General features: G+C 51.7%; 1 protein-coding gene across 2 annotated transcripts in view; it reads left to right on the forward strand.

Annotated features, from left to right (window-relative positions):
• The window catches only part of MYO1D (myosin ID), a 144,584-nt gene that overhangs the window by 109,701 nt on the left and 14,656 nt on the right, over nt 1-20,227 (forward strand). The window contains exon 22 of one of the 2 annotated variants that reach the window (XM_082070699.1): nt 16,513-17,132. The exons of the other annotated variant lie outside the window; for it this stretch is intronic. Coding sequence (XP_081926825.1) covers nt 16,513-16,609 — 97 coding nt within the window. The 3' untranslated portion in view covers nt 16,610-17,132. Of the gene's footprint in view, nt 1-16,512; nt 17,133-20,227 lie in introns of those variants that run through there. 2 annotated transcript variants of the gene reach the window in all.

The raw sequence follows: 20,227 nt of genomic DNA on the forward strand, positions 1-20,227 counted from the left end.
CACGCGGGCACTGGGGAGCTTGGTGTTCACAGCCACGTCCAAGCAGTGACGCCTCCTCCCAGGGACTTTTGAAGAGGGTAAAATGTTTAATCATCAATTTGTCCCCCCAGCAGCCAGCACACGTTCTGGTTTGCATTGCTGAGGGCGTCACATTGAGGGTGACGCGGGACAGGACCTTGTGTTTCCAGAGTTACTTGACATCCGTCCCCGCTGTGGGCACCTGTCTCGACTCAAGCGCCAAGTGGGGTTTTGAAGCAGACTTGACTAGTAGACAGGAGCAGAGTTCATTTGCCTGAACAGAGGTGTTTAGTGCTGGTTTTAAACACCTCGCGGTACATCAGGAATCTGCACAGGGCTGGTAGGTGGGACACGGGACCTACAGGAGCCTCGTTCTTTCTGCAGCGGCAGCTCAAGGCAGGGGATGGACCCCGTGGTCTCTGCAATGGCACGAGGGACCTGCATGTGGGACCTTAATTCCACCATTTGTCTTCAAATCACCACAAGTTTTAACTGATGCTGCTTTGGGGAAAACGGGATAGGGTTGGCATTTCCCAAAGCATTCGTTAGCTACTTATATTTGCTTAAGTTGAACGTTTGCAGTTTGAAGGTGTGTGTTTGCCCAGCTGCTGGTCTGGGCTGAGTTGGCTCAGACTGGAATTAATTTGCTTTATAATCAGGATTTACATGAAGACTTTTGAATGTTAATAGTCCTCTTGTGCCTCTCCTACAGTCCCACTCGTACTGGATCTTGCAAATTGGCCAGAAGAAAGCAGGAATGACAAGACAAAGGAGCGATGAGCTCAGAAAACACAACTTGGAGGGAGTGTTCTTTACAGAAAGCTTAGACCGGTCCAGTCTTGATACCGCAGTGTGACTAAAGTGGGACTTAAGTGCCCAGCTTAACTCCACGCTGTCCTGCGTGCACATCTGCAGACTGTGGATGTTGGGGATGTGTCACGTCGTGCTTGGCAGTGAATAACCCGTAAGGATCTCCCACTGGTACGAAGGTGCCTCCTGCAGTGGAGGTTGAGTGGCTGAGTAATTACACGGTGAGTGATTAGTGCTGATGACTCCTCTCGGTGCTGGGGGGTTGTCACGGTTTAACCTTACGCTGGCAATTCAAACCCACGATAATCGCTCACTCCCCCACTTGCACCCCCAAATAGGGGAGAGAATCGAAAGGGAAGGGAGAAACTCGTGGATCGAGATAAACACGGTTTAATAAAATAACATAATAATATTAATATGCCGCTGCTCGTACTAATCGATATATATAATGGAAATAGAATATAAAAGAATGAGAACTTGCAGCTGGTCCTGAACAGAGAAGAGGGACAAAGGCAGAAAGGCCCAGAGGCCTCTGCAAATGGCAGGATGGGGACAGGCCGAACTAAGAGAGGTTTCCAAACAGAACTGCCCCAAAACGGAGTGGAACTGGCACAGCCTCTGTCCTCCCAGCCAGAAAATCCCGACTCTCCTTGGACACAAAGCCTGGTGCTAACGGCTTGGAATGCTGTCATTGCTTGGTCTGGATGGCAGGCAGGGTCTGTCCCATCCGTGTCCCCTTCCCCGCTGACCCCTGAGAGCTCAGAAAGACCTTGGCTCTCAGACCAGAGCAATTCAAAACGTTAACTCCATGCTGGGGTGTTACCGTCTTGGGGTGTTACACGTCCAGGGAGCGGCAGGATTTGTTTAAATTGTGGTTTAGATGCTGGTTTGGGGAGCCAGGGCCACAGGAGGCGGAGAGGTGTGTGTTTGCTGTGCTGTGCCTGCCATGGAGCCGGGAGCTGTGCGAGGCGATGCAGGGTGACCAAGGTCACCGCTGCTGTTCCTGTCCAAGCCATTGCCACATATTTACCTGAAATAAAATGGAAGTGCTTTTGTATTGATGAAATCTAAGACACCTGGTGTGATTAATGAGCTGGAGGTTCCACCCAGAACCCCGTCACCGCCTCTTTTAGCCGTGACCGCCCGGCCTGAGCTGCTTCTCATCCCAACCGCACGCACATCTTGCTGTTCTTCACCTCTCCGCGGGCGTGCAATCCATACGTGTGCTACCAGGAGGGCGCTGATGGAACAACGTGTGGCTTTAAAGATGTTAAAACCATGCTAAAAATATATATATTTCCTCCTCAAAGCCAGGTGGCTGTAAACGCAGGTGCTGGTGCTCCCAACAACTCGGAGTTAAGAGTTTCGCTGCTGAACTCGCACCTGAAGCGTTTATCTTGCCGATGGGATTAAAGGTGTGTTTTATTCTTGATTATGTTGAGAAGAACAGCGCAATTAGCAGCTGTTATCTGAACGCAGAGGGGGTCAGCGCTGCTGGTTATGTTCATGAGCTCCCCGGTCTCTGGATTTGCCGTGTTGGGTTCACGCGAGTCGCGTGTCAGTTGTGATCACGTATCCTCCGTCGCTCCTAGCGATGTATTCGCCGTGTTGTGTGCTCGTAGATACAGCTAAATATAGAGCGTGAGATGGCAGGACGGCCAACCCTGACCTAGTTTTGGGGTTTGGTGCGTTTGGTTTGGTTCTTTTTGCAAGACTTAGGAAAAGAGATAAAAGCTGTTTGCATGTTGTTGCTGTTCTGTTTGCAGATTGTTCCCTGATAAACCAGCTTCCTTTGGGTTCGGTTAAAGAATTCAACCCAGTTTAGCTCAACGCAAACCTGACTGCAGATTGGAAGGAAATCCGTAAGAAGTTCAATGATCACTGTCCATTGCAGCGTTTACCTGGTATTTCTCTTCCTATGTGTAGAAACCAGCTCAAAGCTTTTGGCCAAAGGGGGAACGTGAAGTGTTTGTGCGTTACACAGTTGGTGCGGCGTCTGACCCAGGCGCGAGGGTTTCTGTAGCAAAACCCGAGATCATTTGCTGCTCTTGCACAGTCTCTGTGTTTTAATCTGTCGTGGCCTGTGTTTCGTTTTGCTGTTGGAGAGGTTACTGAGCCAAAGGGGGACACACAAAACCCAAGTTGTGCTGTGTCTGCTCACACAGGGAGTGTTGGACGCTTGGAAATACATTTATTTCAAATTTGAAAGCTTATTAACCGAGAAAAAAAGACCCTCTTCGGTCCTGGGTCAGCGATGGTTTATGAATAAGGAGAGAAGAGATGAAGATGTAAGCCTGAAACTGCACATTGCAGGTTAACGTTGTGTTCGTTTTGCACTTAGGGAGTCCGTGCCTTTGAACAGAGGCGCCGGCAGTGGAACAGATCAAACCAGATTGCCTCAGGACTGGATCCTTTTCTGCCAAATATCACCATTCTTGGCATAACAGCTGATTCCTCCTCCCCTGCTCGTCCTCCCACAGGCAGGAGATGGCACATTGTGCAGCCTGGCAGCAAAACCGACATGGAAGGGTTGGGTTTGACCTGCCTTTCCAGCACTGGGGTGTTTATTTGGCTATCTGGCAGTTAGTTTTTCATTGAGTTCATTTATTAGTCTTCTGTGTGTCAGTCTTGGGGACAGACGGATGGACGGGCAGCGTCATTGGACCAGCACAGGTAACCGGCCTGAAACGAACCTTCTTTTGCAAAAGACAAAATAGCGTTTCCTCTTTCATCCCCCAGCCACCCAAACATCAAATGTCAGCGGAGGGGAACTTGGGGAGGAAAAGGTTAAGTACACCACAGCTTTTTGGTTTGTTTTTTCCAAAAGCTTATTTTTAACCATCAAATTTCAGCGGAAAGTTCTCCACTTCCCTTTGCACTTAGAAAAGGTCAGCAGCTCCCCTCCCGAGCTCAAATCTCGGCTGCAAAGTCCTGCTCCCAGTCTGAGCCTTCACTGGTTTCCCTGGAGCTCCTGGTGTGTGCTCCTTGACCCGTCCCATCGCCCTTCCCGGGACAAATGCTGTGGGTCAAGCTGAATTTTTGCCTATTAGGTCCTGGGTTTCTGCGTTGTTTTCTCTCCTTAAACAGACGGTCGCTCACCGCACACTTATTTCCATGTCTCAGAGCAGTGATCTGACCAGACGCGGGGACGTGGGATCCAGGCTGGGGTTGCAAATGACTTTGCAGGTACAAATATCAGCGGAGACGGAGGGTCGGAGCTTTGTGGAGCGGATGGGAGTTGCTGCGAAGGGCACAGCATCCACCTCTCCAAAGGCTTCGCGCCCTTTATTTATGCGACAACCGTCTCGAGCATCACACTCCACCCTCCGTGCCAAAAAAAGCTGAGCCAGTACAGCTGTGCCTATAGAAAAAGGAGCTTTTCAGCACCGCATCAGTCCCTTTGTGCATCCTCCCACCTCTTGCTGACAGCTATTCCTGGGAAGGTTTGGGTTTAGTCTAAGCCTTACTGAGCTGGGCACCTCCACGGCGGGCTGGCTGAATGGGTTTAATTAAAATGGAGCTCCTCTGTGTCTAGACAGGCTGTGGGGCAGGGGGTTCAGGCAGTGAACATCTTGGGGCGCAGCTTTGCCTGGGCTGACACGCTGGGCCCGGCTCATCCGAGGTGTGTCCTGCTTTGCCCAGACGCTGTTGAAAGAGGGTTAATGGGCTTTGTTTCGCTGTTTCATCCGCAGCTCTGTCATCCTCCTTGTTTCCTTTCCAACAGACTCAGAACTGCTTTTTCAAGCTACTTGCCCAGCTGGAAATCTCCCTAAATAAATGCAGAAAGTCCCAAGTCACGTATTCACACGTTCCCAGAAGCGAAGAGACCAGAATGTTTAAGCAGGGGCTGTATAAATTTTTAAACAAAGGTAACAAGCCAAGGCAGAGGTGGTAGGTGATGAAACGAAGGTGAAGAAAGCAGCAAATGAGCTCCCTGATGTGTAGCTGCCCTTTCTCCAGCAGGCTCAGTGCTAACGAGCTTGATTGCTTTGGCGGTGCCAGCCCATCGCTGTCAGCGGCTGGTGTCCCCCTTGGTGGTGGCCCTGGGAAGAGACGGCGTTGTTTTCAGGTGCACACGTGGGATTATGCAGAGCAGCGTCTGCTGAGTTTGCCACGTTGTGAATGTCAAAAAAGGAAATAAAGAGGGGTTTTTGTTGAAAGGCAAAAGGGTTTATCCAACCTCGTTCTCCCCCATCTCGCTGGCACCCCCGAGACAGCGGCCATTTATCATACCGGCTTTTATCCTGTGACCCGACTTAGTCGGACCAAGTGATGCTTCTATCTTGGACATCAGACCAACGTCTGATTCCATGTCTTCTCCTAAAGTACAGGTCAGTTTTATCATCAGCTCAGGTTCCTGTTCATCTGTGTTGCCCAATTTGTACCAGGACAACGTTACAGGGTGGAATTTGATTTATTTATACGTGTCGTGGCTTGCAATGCTCACTCTGAGAAATGGAGCGCTAGGGCCATTCAGAAAACACCTTTAAATGGTACATCGATCTTATCCTATAGTGCTGATGATGATACCAAATATCAATATATCTGTTAATTAAACCCACAAGCTCTTTTCTAAGGAAAGAGGAGGCACACAGGGGTCGTGTGAGGTTCCCATGTCGCGGCATCTCCGTCCGAGCAGCTCAGGGTCAGTGCTCCTGCAATTGGGCTTCGCTCGCCCGCCTGTAAACTGGGAAATTCCAACATCACCGGCTCGTCTCTCTCTTCTCCCTCTTGGCATCCCCGGGAGGTTGGTTGCCAACGATGTGTTATTGCATCTCCTGCTCGAGTTCAAAGGAACTGGGTTAATGAGCGTAAATCAGCGCGCAGAAAGTCAGCCGTCAAATTATATTGACGCTTGTTTGCTACCGACTGCGTTTCCCGCTTCGTCTGGCTTTGATCTGTGTGATGCAGGCAATTAAACGCAGCAGCGATAAACACAGAAAAAACTGTGGCCACCTTACCAGCTAAATTCAGTCCTTTTCTTTCATATAACGTGCTCTTTGCGTTAGGCTAGAAACTAAATGAGAATGAGGAGGTGGGGAGGGAGGAGACCAGAAATTAGTGGAAAATCTTTTGTCTGGGGAAACAAAATGGATATGGAGAGGGAGGCTGCGATGTCCTCAAATCCTCGCGTGCTGCAGCAGGCTTGGAATAAAAGGAGTCGGCAGCGCAGCCTTGCAGAGGAGCAGCGGCTTGGAGAGCGGAGGGAAGGGCAGCGAAATCAGTATTAATTGTTATTGACGGCTTCAGCTTTCACGCCGTGAGCGAGACCCTGGACCGGCGCTCGCACAAGATGCTGCTTTTGTGTGGCAGAGCAGGGTCGGGGCAGCGGTGTCGGGGCCCCGCTGGCCGACAAATCAGCCTTGAAAAGAGGAGTTTCACCTGCCCGCTGCTGCTGCGCGGTGGCGCGGGGCGCTGGAACAGCACAGGGGCGCTCGCTCCATCTGTCGCTGCAATCGCACCCGCAGTGGTACAGACCTGCCCCGAGAATCAATCGTTTGCTTTCAAGGGGTTAAATATCCATTTGAAGAGCGTCCCCTGCGCAAACGTGTCGGGGAGGTTCGGAAAGCGGCAGCGTCCTCCCGCAAACAGCGTTTACTGGGGGGGCTGGGGGAGCCGTGCCAAAAACTCCCAGCGCAGACAAAGCCGGGAGCCGAGGCCACTCACGCTGCCGCGTTCGCCTCGGAAAGGCTTTCACCAGCCTAATATAACAGCACGTTCAATCTGTGCCGTGTCAGACTTTAATATTTGCATCTAAAGAGAAACATTTGAGGAGCTTCTGGTGGGGTGTCTGCGTTTGGAGCCGCTGCCGGCGGCCGCATCCTGCCTTTGGTTTTGCTACGTGTTGTCAGCCGAGCTCCGAGAGTAGGAATTAGAGGTCGAGGTCTGACTTGAAAGTAGGAATTAGGACTGAAGGCATCTTCATTGCAGCTCCTCGCTTAATGGTTCTTTCGGGGAGCTTGTGGAGTCGAGCACATCCTGTAACTGCGTGTGTTGGGCAAATATATTTTTGCAAAGAAAGGCTGTTCTGTTCTGCCGTGACTCAGGATGGTGATTTCGAGCCCAAATAGCAATGATACAGCCGAGGACGCTGCCGTGGGGAGGGGGTGGCGGTGGGTGCGCCGCGGCCTCATGTCCCCGCACATTAAAGAACTGAATTTTTAGCTTATGCAAATGTTTCACTTCCTCCTCATATGGCAGCGGTAGCTGAACTGATCCCAGCACCGGAGGTGATGCTGTCATAAACTCTTCTGATCTAGTCAACAAGATGCCAACATTTGCTTGAACACTATTAATAATCTTCACTGGCTCTGTGTTTAACTGTAAAATGGCAGAGTATGAGTTACATCTTGTATTTGCAAGGGATCGGTTCTCGGAGGTTCCACGTGGGGTTTGCTTTTCATAGTTTGGATTGAATAATTTTTTGCAGCTTTGACTCAGCTCAGCATGGAGACAGGAGCTGGGAGGAGCCACTGCCTGTCCTGCTGGCCTGCCTGCACTCTGCCTACACCCTGCCTGCACCCTGCCTGTCCTGCCTGCACCCTGCCATCCTGCTGTCCTGCCTGCTCCCTGCCTGTCCTGCCTGCACCCTGCCCATCCTGCTGTCCTGCCTGCTCCCTGCCTGTCCTGCCTGCACCCTGCCCGTCCTGCTGTCCTGCCTGCACCCTGCCTGTCCTGCCTGCACCCTGCCCGTCCTGCTGTCCTGCCCGCACCCTGCCTGTCCTGCCTGCACCCTGCCCATCCTGCTGTCCTGCCTGCACCCTGCCTGTCCTGCCTGCACCCTGCCCGTCCTGCCTGCACCCTGCCGGTCCTCCCTGTACCCTGCCTGTCCTGCCTGCACCCTGCCCGTCCTGCCTGCACCCTGCCCGTCCTGCCTGCACCCTGCCCGTCCTACCTGCACCTGGCCTGCACCCTGCCTGTGCTGCCTGCACCCTGCCCGCCCTCCCTGCACCCTGCCTGTGCTGCCTGCACCCTGCCTGACTCCTCGTTAGCACAAGCACCGCAGCATTTGTCCTCTGCCCGTCCGCAGGGCTGTGTTGGTATGTCCAGTGCATCCCGCTGCAGTCCCCGGGTGCTCAGTTTAATTTACCTGAGTGCAAATTCATTTCCCTGTAAGTGTAAATACAAACTCAAGCTGTAGTTTGTTTGGGTTTTTAAACTCAATCTTGTAAAATATTCTAATCAGCTTTATGAACTCTGCAGACACAGACCTCACTCGGTGCCCATTAAACCTGGGCAAGGAATATTTTCTCCCGATAGCCCACTGGGTTGGACGGGCTCTGCTCGCCCTGGGGACAATCCCATCGCCTCGCCCCCCCAGAGCAGGGAGCAGCCCCCGTGTCACCCCCATAGTGCCACGAGGGTTGGGGCCGAGGCCGAGGGGAGCGATGCCACGCGAGGATCTTCTCGTAGAGCCGGAGCATCTTTTGTTTCAGCCTTTCGAGGAAAGAGCTGGAGCCGAGCCAGCGAGCAAGGGCTGGGGAGGGGGCGGCGCTGGGAACGCAGATGTGAATGGGTTGGGAAATGTACCCCAAGCAGACAGTGCAGGGACACAGGCTGCGCTTCACCGGGGGTGACAGTGATTTTGGGGCCAGCGAGGTCCCCTGAGCGGGGGACGGTTACCATGGCTACAGCAGCAGCATCTCAGCCGCTCGCTGTCACACCGCGTCGGGGATTGCAGGAGTTTGGTACCAAATCCTCCCAAATATTAGTAATAAGATGAAAACGGCTGGGCAGCGGGGCGGCTGCGGCCACTTCCTGCACAAAGAAGCCGCATTCGGGTTTGCTGGAGCGAGGATGAAGATGAGGGCGAGAGGGAGGGTGAGGGTGATGATGAGGGCGAGGATGAGGATGGGGATGAGGGTGAGGGTGAGAATAAGGTTGAAGATGAGGGTCAGGGTGAGGATGAGGTTGAGGATGAGGTTGATGATGAGGTGAGGATGAGGTGAGGTGATGATGAGGTGAGGATGAAGGTGAGGATGAGGCTGAGGGTGAGGATGAGGGTGAGGATGAGGATGGAGATGGGGATGAGGGTGAGGGTGAGAGTGAGGATAAGGTTGAAGATGAGGGTCAGGGTGAGGATGAGGTTGAGGATGAGGGGGATGATGAAGGTGAGGATGAGAAGAGGATGAGGTTGAGGATGAGGGTGAGGGTGAGGGTGAGGATGAGGGTGATGATGAGGGTGGGGATGGGGATGGGAATGAGGGTGAGGATGAGGGTGAGGTTGAGGGTGAAGATGAGGTTGAGGATGAGGGTGAGGTTGAGGATGAGGGTGAGGATGAGGTTGAGGATGAGGGTGAGGATGAGGGTGATGATGAAGGTGAGGGTGATGATGAGGGTGAGGGTGAGGATGAGGATGAGGGTGATGATCAGGGTGAGGATGGGGATGGGGATGAGGGTGAGGATGAGGTTGAGGATGAGGGTGATGATGAAGGTGAGGGTGAGGATGAGGGTGAGGGTGATGATGGGGATGGGGATGATGGTGAGGATGGAGATGAGGGTGAGAGTGAGAGTGAGGATAAGGTTGAAGATGAGGGTCAGGGTGAGGATGAGGTTGAGGATGAGGGTGATGATGAAGGTGAGGATGAGAAGAGGATGAGGGTGAGGGTGAGGATGAGGATAAGGGTTAGGATAAGGTTGAGGATGAGGATGAGGGTGAGGATAAGGTTGAAGATGAGGGTGAGCATGAGGGTGATGATGAAGGTGAGGGTGAGAAGAGGATGAGGATGAGGGTGAGCATGAGGGTGAGCATGAAGATGAGGATGATGGAGAATACCCGCCTGCGTCTGTGTGGGTGGCAGGGATGGCATTTTCTCATATTTTTAGCCCAGGGTGCTGGATAGAAACCCTGAACGTGAAGATGACTCAGTGCTCTGCACACTCCCCCTCATCACATGCAGCTGCGGTGGGTGGGTGGAGGCTCTGCAGACCGTCCAGACATGGGCAGATAGCACCAAAAAGCCTATTTCTCACAATTCGGGTTTGACATAACAACAAAATTCATCTTGCATCTCAAAGAACGGCCAAGCTTTAGCCATGGCCATAACTCCATGCAACACCTTATGATATGAAATATATAGAGTGATTTTCCAAACTGACCATCACCATGGGGTTGAAGTGCCCTTCCCAGTTATTCCAATATTCCTCTCCCTTCCCCTCCTGCAATATTTTCTCTCCCTTACTGGCCAGAGCTAAAGCAGAGGAGCCAAATCTATTTCTGCATGTATAAAGGTTACATTTTTACAGATAAGAATGTTTTAACACATGGAGACAATGACACTCTCTTGTTAAAAAGAAGCAAATACTCCACCTTAGTCGTGTGGCAATTACAGACAAAATACATCTACTGGAGCACCCAGCTTGCAATTGAAAAGTAACATTAAAATTCCCTTCTGTTTGTCTGGTTTGACAAGATTTATTGAAATCGTTCATTATGCGGCAAGTTGAAGAAAACCTCTCTCCAAAGGACACATGCAATTTAGCAAATGAAAGCCTGAACCAGTTTATTATTAGAAGGCGGGTTGGATTTTGGAAGGCTCCTACAAGAATATATATCGTCATGTACCTTTTAGATACTTTGTGCTGAAGCTATTAAAGTCTTGGCATCCAAACCTGTTATTAAAACTATGGCAGGATAAATACTTTGAAGTCTATTTAATGGTCTTATTTCACTTCAGAATTCAATCTGCGGCCTAAGACTAAAAAGAGTTTCATTCACAAATCTTCCTTTTTGTGCGTTTGCATGTGGCTCTGCTGCTGAATCTCTGGGGTTTTAGCAGTGGGACCAGCAGGTTGCACTATATGAGTATTTCTCTATTTTGCTTGTATTTTAAGCTTGGAGGTGGAAATATTCGACTTCCTGCGCCGCTTCCGCCGCAGCTCGTTCTGCGCAATATTCGCTTCGTGTTACGTCCGCACCGAAGGTCGTTTGCAAGAAATCAATGTGAGCTCTGCAGCCGCGTTTGCATTCAGCTCATGCAGGAAACCGCTGCTCCGATAGAAACCAAAATCTATTTCTGCACCGTCCATATTACACTTTTATCGTGCTGTCACTTTTCTTTTTCCTCCTGTTCACGTTACCCTGCCTATCCGCATTATTTTAATGTATGATGACAGATCCACCTATGCTTTTCAGGCCCGGCAAAACATTATGTTTTTCCTCCATCCCTGCAATTAACTTGACGTGTGAGTAAAACTCAGCGCGGAGATGAAAGCCGGTGGTGTGTTTATTGGAAGAGAAGCGATGCACCCAAGGATGCATCATCATTCCTCCCCGAAACGCTTGCAGCCGCAAGCCCCAGCACGTCACGTGCTGGTACAGCGAGAGACAGCACTGGTAGTACTGGTCAGACTGGGCCACCTAAATCAATAGCCACGGTGGCCTTTGGGACAGAGCGGTGCCAGGGAACGTCTCTTGCTGGAAGGTACGTCCCCGACAAACCTTCCTGCGCTGCCTGAGCTTGTGCCAAATTCTCGGCTTTGATTTATTTCCTCCTCTTTGGGATGGCGCTCGAGTTACCCCTGTGGTCTCTTTGCATTATTATTGTGTTTGGTGGGGCTGTACCCGTGTGCTCCGGCGGGTTTGGACTGACCCTCCTTTCAGGGTGAAGAACACCAGGACTCACCCCTTCATTCCCAGAGCGAAGCCTTGGAGAAAACCCCCAAAATGAAGGTTTGGAGAGACCAGTGGCCAAAATCTGTTTGGTTGCCTCCCACAGTCTGGTTTAAGTAGAGCTTAAGAACACACAGATCATTTTACCTTGGGCATTTAGGCTTTTGCTGAGCAATATCTATGTACAAGTGGTTCGATGTCCATTTGTTGATGCAAAGCAAAGGTGAAAATAGGATCCTGAACTGAAACCCCACAATCCTGCGTGTAGGAGCTGGGGAAGCCCAGGGCTCAGAGTTAGGAAGCAAAGGCTGACATTTATTTCACATAGTGTTGTTTTGAAATTTCTGCAGGAAACCAAAGTCAACTGTTTCCTACGTACACAAGCACGCACAGGATCCCCCCCCGGGTTTGCTTTGCCACGTGCTGTTAATCAAAGTCTGATGGTTTCTTTTCCTCTTCCCTTGTGAAGCACAAACCCACATGGACGGTCACTGAGCCGACATGGTCAACGCGGCTACAACATCCCTCGCAGTTGGGATTTGAGCCCTTTATTTGAACTGAAGCATAATAAACCATATAGGCTCTCTGTTAATATGCTAAATTGTCAGCATCAAACAAAAAGATGGGATAATGCAGAGTCGCCCTTTATAATTCCCCGGCGTTAGGAAAGGCACGTTGAAGAAATGGTTTCTTCTCTCCAGTGGCTTCATAAATACCAATTTCTTAGGTAACTAAGTGGTATCTTTGGCGTAATGTAAGTGAAAATACAGCAAGGCTTCCAGCTGCGAACCTGCCTGCTCTCCCTTCCCCACAACCATGTGGCTTTTGTCGCCCCAGGAAGGTTAATTTGGCTTCTGGATGTTGCCCCCGTGGGTTTAACCACCTTCGATCCGATGCTGCAGCCGAAGCCGGCACAGTGCGAGCCGCACACACTCACACACTAACAATGAGATTTTCCAGCGATTCAGGAGGAAAGAAGTAGAGCGGTTCAATTTTCCGGATGTCCAGGAAGCCACGGGACGCAGCCCGGGGAGCAGCGGCCCGGTGGAGGTTTGCAGCATCCCTCCCGTTATCCCGGGAGCAGCGGGCAGGATGAGGTTTGCAGCATCCCTCCCGTTATCCCGGGGAGTAGCGGGCAGGATGAGGTTTGCAGCATCCCTCCCGTTATCCCGGGAGCAGCGGGCAGGTGGTTTGCAGCATCCCTCCCATTATCCTGGGGAGCAGCGGCCCAGTCGAGATTTGCAGTATCCCTCCCGTTATCCCGGGAGCAGCGGCCCGGCGGAGGTTTGCAGCATCCCTCCCGTTATCCCGGGAGCAGCGACCTGGATGAGGTTTGCAGCATCCCTCCCGTTATCCGAGAGCAGCGGGCAGGATGAGGTTTGCAGCATCCCTCCCGTTATCCCGGGAGCAGCGGGCAGGATGAGGTTTGCAGCATCCCTCCCGTTATCCCGGGAGCAGCGGGCAGGATGAGGTTTGCAGCATCCCTCCCGTTATCCCGGGAGCAGCGGGCAGGTGGGGGTTTGCAGCATCCCTCCCGTTATCCGAGAGCAGCGACCTGGATGAGGTTTGCAGCATCCCTCCCGTTATCCGAGAGCAGCGGGCAGGATGAGGTTTGCAGCATCCCTCCCGTTATCCCGGGAGCAGCGACCTGGATGAGGTTTGCAGCATCCCTCCCGTTATCCGAGAGCAGCGGGCAGGATGAGGTTTGCAGCATCCCTCCCGTTATCCCGGGAGCAGCGGCCCGGTGGAGGTTTGCAGCATCCCTCCCGTTATCCCGGGAGCAGCGGGCAGGATGAGGTTTGCAGCATCCCTCCCGTTATCCCGGGCAGCTCTTTGTGCGTTGCACCCGTGGCTCAGGAAAGCTGTCCGAGGTCCGCGTGCAAAGCATCCCTGTTAATTCAGTGTCTTTTCTTGCAAAGCAGGTGGGTAGAAACTGTCCAAAGCAAAAAGCTGATGCACCGCGAGCGCTGCGGCTTCTCATCATCCGTCACCAGCGCCCCAGCAACTTATTGCTTGACATTTGATTAACAAGGAGCCCATTTATGACTTGAAAATGCTTATTCACAAAGTCTGTTTGCACTTAAGATTATAGAAGGAGCCACACGCCGTATCGCCCTCACATTATCAAAACCCAATGACTCATGAAATTTAAGCGGAGCGAGCGCTGAACCGGCACGTGTTTTGTTAAAACCGGCTTAATTCCCAACATGCCGTTTCCCTGCTGTGTTTTTCCCCCCAATGGCCAAATCTTGGCGTCCAAGTGTTCATTTAATTTCTCTAATGGCAAAGGGCGGATGGGCTGGAATAGTCTGGTTTGGGGTTTTAAAGGCCATCTTTGACCTACAAAAATTGAAGTTTATTTGAAGCTGTTTTATTCTGGACTCTTGATTTTTAGGTAATGAGCATTAACCTTTAGAGTATATGCTGCTTATTTTAAGCATTTTCTATTTTTCCATAATAAAACCAGAAAGGTTACAGAAACCAGAGCAGGTAGAACTTCAGCTGTATTTATTCCAGTCTGAGCGCAGTTTGTAAATATAACTCCAAAACTGCCAACACTTGTTAATTGTTCTCGTTAATACTTTGTGAGCTGCCAGTGATTTTACTAAATCAAGTTGTTGATTTAGTAATCAAACTAATCACAGTACTTCAACATTCTTTTAATTTGAAGTCACTTTAGATGCTGTGGAGTTGAGGAATCGCTCTGCGAGCGTATTGTCAAAGGGGCTCTCTACATCTTTGTAACTTTTAAAACCAGTTTTTGTTTGAGTAAAACGGTAGAAAAACAGCAGTAAATCTCTATAGCAAATTGGATACGTTCTTCCCGATCTCGAGAACAATTGAAATGGAAAGTATTGACTTGGCATAGGTTTAATTTAGGTTTTAATTATCATTTTTGTACAAGTAGTCTTTAAATCCTTCCTACGGAGCCATCAGAGGTAAAATTCCACCCCTAGGAATTGAGGAGGAGGCGGCTTTAAATAGCACAGCAGCCTCTTCTCCCTTTTCTCTGCGTCCCTGTGCGAGCGGCACCAGACAGCTCATCCGCTTCACTGTTCATCCCCCTCGGATCGGGCAGATGAGGAGGAGAGATGAAGGCACCAAGTCAAGGAGGAGTCTCCGAAATAAAGGAGGAGTCTCCGCTGTAGCCCCAGGGTGGAGGTTCCAGGCAGGTGATTCCAGCAATCCCAATAGGACAAGGGGTGATGGTTTCAAACTAAAAGAGCGGAGAATTAGACTGGATATAAGAAGGAATTGTTGGCCCTGAGGGTGGTGAGAGCCTGGCCCAGGTTGGCCAGAGAGGTGGTGGCTGAACCATCCCTGGAGACATCCCAGGCCAGGCTGGACGGGGCTCTGAGCACCCTGAGCTGGTGAAGATGTCCCTGCCCATGGCAGGGGGGGCACTGGGGGAGCTTTAATGTCCCTTCAACCCAAACCATCCTGTGATTCTCTCTGATCACCCGTTTCCATTTTCCCAGTCTGCAGCTTTCTGTTGTCGCGGGTCAGGGGATACGGGAGGTGCTGCCATCAGTGATGTGGGCCATTCCTCCTACAGCTTCTGTGGCCCATCCTGCCTCCAACATTTGTGGAGCTCGCAGGCTTTTGACGTCTGGAAACCTCTAGGAAAATCTTAAATTCATCTAGATTAGGATCAACATCTTGTCCTTAAAGGCTGTGAAATGGTAGCTGGTGGACAACAGCGTTTTTTCCTCTTGTGGTGGCCCTGAGTGGCTCCCCAAAGCATCAGCTATAATAGGGGTTTTTTTGCTGCCTTACTCCTGAGATTGAATCTAATTTTGAAGTTGGCCCCACTTGGGAGAGAAGCTTGGAGCTGGTGACCACAGTGATCCCCTTGAGCCGGGATTATTCTGTTAGTTTGTATTTCGGGGACTGGTGCTGGAGGAGCAGACGGAGCTGGGGTTGGGGAGCATGGGGTGGGGGGAACCACCTCAAGGGGAGAGGGGGGAACCCAACCTCAGTCTCGTCAATAAGAGCATTTCTGGACAGAGCATTTCTGGATAACATGGAGCCAGTGAAGGGAAAATGTATGAAAAAAGATGGAGAGACACTTTGGGCTTTCCACGTAGCACGGACGGGTACGAGCAGGATTGTGCTGCTGAGGGTTTCGGGTTCCTCACGAGTCCTGGATCACCGCAGGGTTTTCCCTTCCTGCTCTGACCTTTGCATATAGAAGCTAAAGTGCAAATTCTGGAAAAATCCCTATTGAAGCCATCATTCTGCTCCTGGCCATCGCTTACCATTTGGCTTTTCCTTGGCAAATAAACCTGAAAAGACAAAAAAACACAGACATACAGTCAGAAGCAGCACCAGGTGTTAATATCACCCATCTCTAGCGCTCCTCCCATCAAGAAAAACACCCAAATAGTGTCGTTCTTCAGAGATGAGCTGCAGAGTCTATATGAATTTGGGTTTAGGTTGTGGTTTCCTTTGCGGAAAAGGACGCGGAGCAGCCTGGTGGGATGTGACACAGCTGCTCCCTGTCCCTCCCCAGTTCCCCTCTCACACTCAACTGGGAGCACTGGATCAGTGGGGCGGGTTGGGGATTTTGCCACAGACCACGTAAAGGTGGTTCTTGCTGTGATAGGAAGAGCACGTGGACGCGCTCAGCACCGAAAACAGCCACCAACAGGCCAACACAAACCTCGCGTGTCCTTACTGTGCGGCTGAGATTCCGTTAAACGACAGCAGGAACTAAAGGGAAACTTGTGGTTCGTGCCAACCGAGTGCTGACCGACGGCTTCGGGTGCTCTCCTGTCCCGGGCTGCCAATTAGAGGCAGCAATTAGTGCCATTCCGCAGCGATGTCCTGTCTGCATCGGGTTTTGTTCCGTTCTAGAAAGCAACTGTCTGCTTTTCAGTTTATAGTGGGGCTTTTTGCTCGTGGCTTTGAACACGTTGTCTCCTAGCGCTGCCTTCTGTCGGTGTGTATTTTCACGCAGAAATCCGTGCCGCCGCACTCGTCTTGGGGGCAGCGAGGGGGCGAGTGGAGCCGTAATGAACTTCTCGTTCCTCTGAGCACGTCTTTGGATGTTTCTCTCTCTTCTCACGCAGGCGAGCGGCCGGCGTGCTTCTATCTACGGAGATCGCGGCTTTGGGAACGGGAGCTCCGCTTCTCCTGCCCAGCCCAGCCGTGTCCAGAATGCTTTGAAATTTAATCCTCAACGTGCTTCGTTACGCTGTTGTTAACAGCTGTTCTAACGAGCGTTGAGCGGCTGCGCTCCTACTCCGGTTCGTAAGTCATCGGCTGTGCCGGTGCTGGTTCAACTTTCCATGTCCGGCTGTTAATCATCTCCTGTTACCACTTGTTCCTTTATCTCAAGTGGGAGTTATCTCTGGAGCAAATCTGGAGTGTTCGAGGTTGCCTGAGACGGTTTGGCTGGGTAAGGGAAGATGTGATAATTAGCCCAAGGAGCAGGGTGGAATCCGCAGGGTGAGTTTTCCATCCTCTCGCTTCACAGGTCCAGCCTCAAACACTTCATCCTAATCATCGAGAGCGGTTGGATATGTAGCTCGACCACTTGGCACAAGAATATTGAAGCGCTTGTTACAGTTGGGTTGCTTTGGTGTTGCTTATCGGGCAAGTTGTTCTATTGTAGCCCCTGCTTGAGTTTAGCTGAAGCACCTTCAGAAAAGTGGAGGATGCTGGACTGGGTCGTATTTGCAGAACTCTTCAGCCTGGGGAGCTTTTGCTTGTGTGCGCAGGGAAAACCACGTTATAACAACAAAATCAGAGCTTGGCTTTGATTCAAATAACATATTAAAACAAAAGCAGCTCTGAAATTCATAGCAATACTCGCAGGATGACGAGTGCAGCCGCGCTCGATGGGAACCAAATGATTCCCAGGTGTGATCTCTGGGGTCCTGAGCCTTTGGTGCTGCTCCCGTATCACCTCATCTTCTCCAAGAACTGACCCTCGCCTCTCACCCCACAACAGCACACAGGGTCATGGTTTCCGACAGCTCAGGGATCATGGAGGATACAAAAAATCATTGCTAAGGTTTTATTTTTGACTACAGACCATGGATAAATAAGCTGTAATTGTGCTGACTTTTTGCTGGCAGTGGCTCAGTTCCTTGTGGGAGGGACGGAGACAGCAAAAGAATAAGAAGCAGCTCCAATTAGTGACCTAAGTGTTTACACTAACTAAGGAGCGCTTAATTACCTGTCAGCGGCTTGCTTTCTCCTGGTCACAAGTGTTTACACATGGAGCCAGTCCTGCCGGCTGCAGGAATTCAGAGGTAATTATGTGCAGCAATATAAAGAATATAAGCAATGATGTGAAGATGGATACACCCAGAGGAGAGTCAAGTGGGCATCATCACCTTCGGGAAATGCCGGTCTGAAAAAAGCCTTTCTCTCCTTCCAGCATCAGGAGTGGACACGCTGTGTAGGGAAAGGGACCTGGGGGTCCTGGGGACAGCAGGGTGACCATGAGCCAGCACTGGGCCCTTGTGGCCAGGAAGCCAATGGGACCTGGGCTGGGTTAGAAGGGGGTGGTCAGTAGGTCAGAGAGGTTCTCCTGCCCCTCTGCTCTGCCCTGGGGAGACCACACCTGGAATCTTGTGTCCAGCTGTGGCCCCTCAGTTCCAGCAGGACAGGGAACTGCTGCAGAGAGTCCAGCGCAGCCACCAAGATGCTGCAGGGAGTGGAGCATCTCCCGTGTGAGGAAAGGCTGAGGGAGCTGGGGCTCTGGAGCTGGACAAGAGGAGCCTGAGGGGGGACTCATTCCTGGGGATCAATATGGAAAGGGGGAGTGTCAGGAGGATGGAGCCAGGCTCTTCTGGTGACAACCAGTGACAGGACAAGGGGCAATGGGTGCAAACTGGAACACAGGAGGTTCCACATAAATGTGAGAAGCAACTTGTTCGTGGTGAGGGTGGCAGAGCCTGGCCCAGGCTGCCCAGGGGGGTTGTGGAGTCTCCTTCTGTGCAGACATTCCAACCCGCCTGGACACCTTCCTGTGTAACCTCATCTGGGTGTTCCTGCTCCATGGGGGGATTGCACTGGATGAGCTTTCCAGGGCCCTTCCAACCCCTGACATTCTGGGATTCTGATGGGATGACACAAGCTTGACCGCAGTGTGTCCAAGCCGGGCTGCCAAGGCAGCGCCGTACGGAAGCGCAGCGGTAGATTTAGAAGCTGCCAGCTCATTTTCGGGTAGGTTTTATTTTGCAGCCTGGCTCACTAAGTAGCTGGCGCTGGCTGCCGGGCGATGCTGCGCCCAACTTGGCAGCAGCAGGTTTGCTCTGACCTCTGGTTCTCGGTGATCTGAATAAACCGGCTGGCTCTGTGTGTCCGGGGCGGGATTTGAGCCCCGGAGAAGCGTGCAGGACTTAAGGAAGGCTTTCCTTGATCCCGGGGTCAGGCAGGCTCTGCTAATCGTCTCACCTAATCCCTCGCACCAAACAAGGCATGGAGGGTCACCCAGCGATACTGAAGATCGCTTAATACCCGACTCTTGGCTGTCATTCGCCTCGCCGAGAGCAGGATCAGCACCGAGACAGGAGAGATGAGGGAGAGCAGCAGCACTTGTCTGCCGAGCGGTCACACCTGCGCTCGCTCCTTCGGATCCTCTTTGGGTTTTCAGTGTTGTGTAAACCACGTTTCCAAGCTCTGCGGTCCAGTGACCTCATGCTCGTGCATTAAGAGGTCTGACCGCCGCACCGTTCTGCCGTCACGGCCTGTTTTCCTCGCTGTTGCGTTAACGGATGCCCTGGGTGTCGTCAGCTGTTTTCCTATTAGCGTGTTCTGCATATCGAGCTGTTGGCACTAGAAAAGAGAAGCTCTGGGCTTGTGAAGGGGAAGGAGACCGGTTCACCCAACTGCGGACAGGAAGGGAGAATCACGAGACTCAGAACAGTTGTTTCGCAAAAATATATTAGTTTTATCCTATTTACTGAAACCCCTCATCACCTACCTCTGTCAGTCACAAACAAAAAATTACATTGCAAACAAAACCAAGACTCTTGGATGCAGCTTTTAAATGAGACTGAGGAATATTCCTGGTTTGTGATGTTAGGGGAAAGTGTTGAGATGAGGGTAAGACGGTCCTCTCGCAGGTTGTGTTCCAGTTCCTCTCCAGGTTCCAGTGTAAGTTGGGGAATGACCTGTTAGAGAGCAGAGTAGGGGAAAGGGAGCTGGGGGTCCTGGGGACAGCAGGGTGACCATGAGCCAGCACTGGGCCCTTGTGGCCAGGAAGCCAATGGTACCTGGGCTGGGTTAGAAGGGGGTGGTCAGTAGGTCAGAGAGGTTCTCCTGCCCCTCTGCTCTGCCCTGGGGAGACCACACCTGGAATCTTGTGTCCAGTTGTGGCCCCTCAGTTCCAGCAGGACAGGGAACTGCTGCAGAGAGTCCAGCGCAGCCACCAAGATGCTGCAGGGAGTGGAGCATCTCCCGTGTGAGGAAAGGCTGAGGGAGCTGGGGCTCTGGAGCTGGACAAGAGGAGACTGAGGGGGGAACTCATTCCTGGGGATCAATATGGAAAGGGGGAGTGTCAGCAGGATGGAGCCAGGCTCTTCTGGTGACAACCAGTGACAGGACAAGGGACAATGGGTGCAAACTGGAACACGGGAGGTTCCACTTAAAGATGAGAAGCAACTTGTTCCCGGTGAGGGTGGCAGAGCCTGGCCCAGGCTGCCCAGGGGGGTTGTGGAGTCTCCTTCTGTGCAGACATTCCAACCCGCCTGGACACCTTCCTGTGTAACCTCATCTGGGTGTTCCTGCTCCATGGGGGGATTGCACTGGATGAGCTTTCCAGGGCCCTTC

This window comes from Streptopelia decaocto (assembly GCF_964273445.1).
Source record: "Streptopelia decaocto genome assembly, chromosome: 22".
Taxonomy (NCBI): domain Eukaryota; kingdom Metazoa; phylum Chordata; class Aves; order Columbiformes; family Columbidae; genus Streptopelia; species Streptopelia decaocto.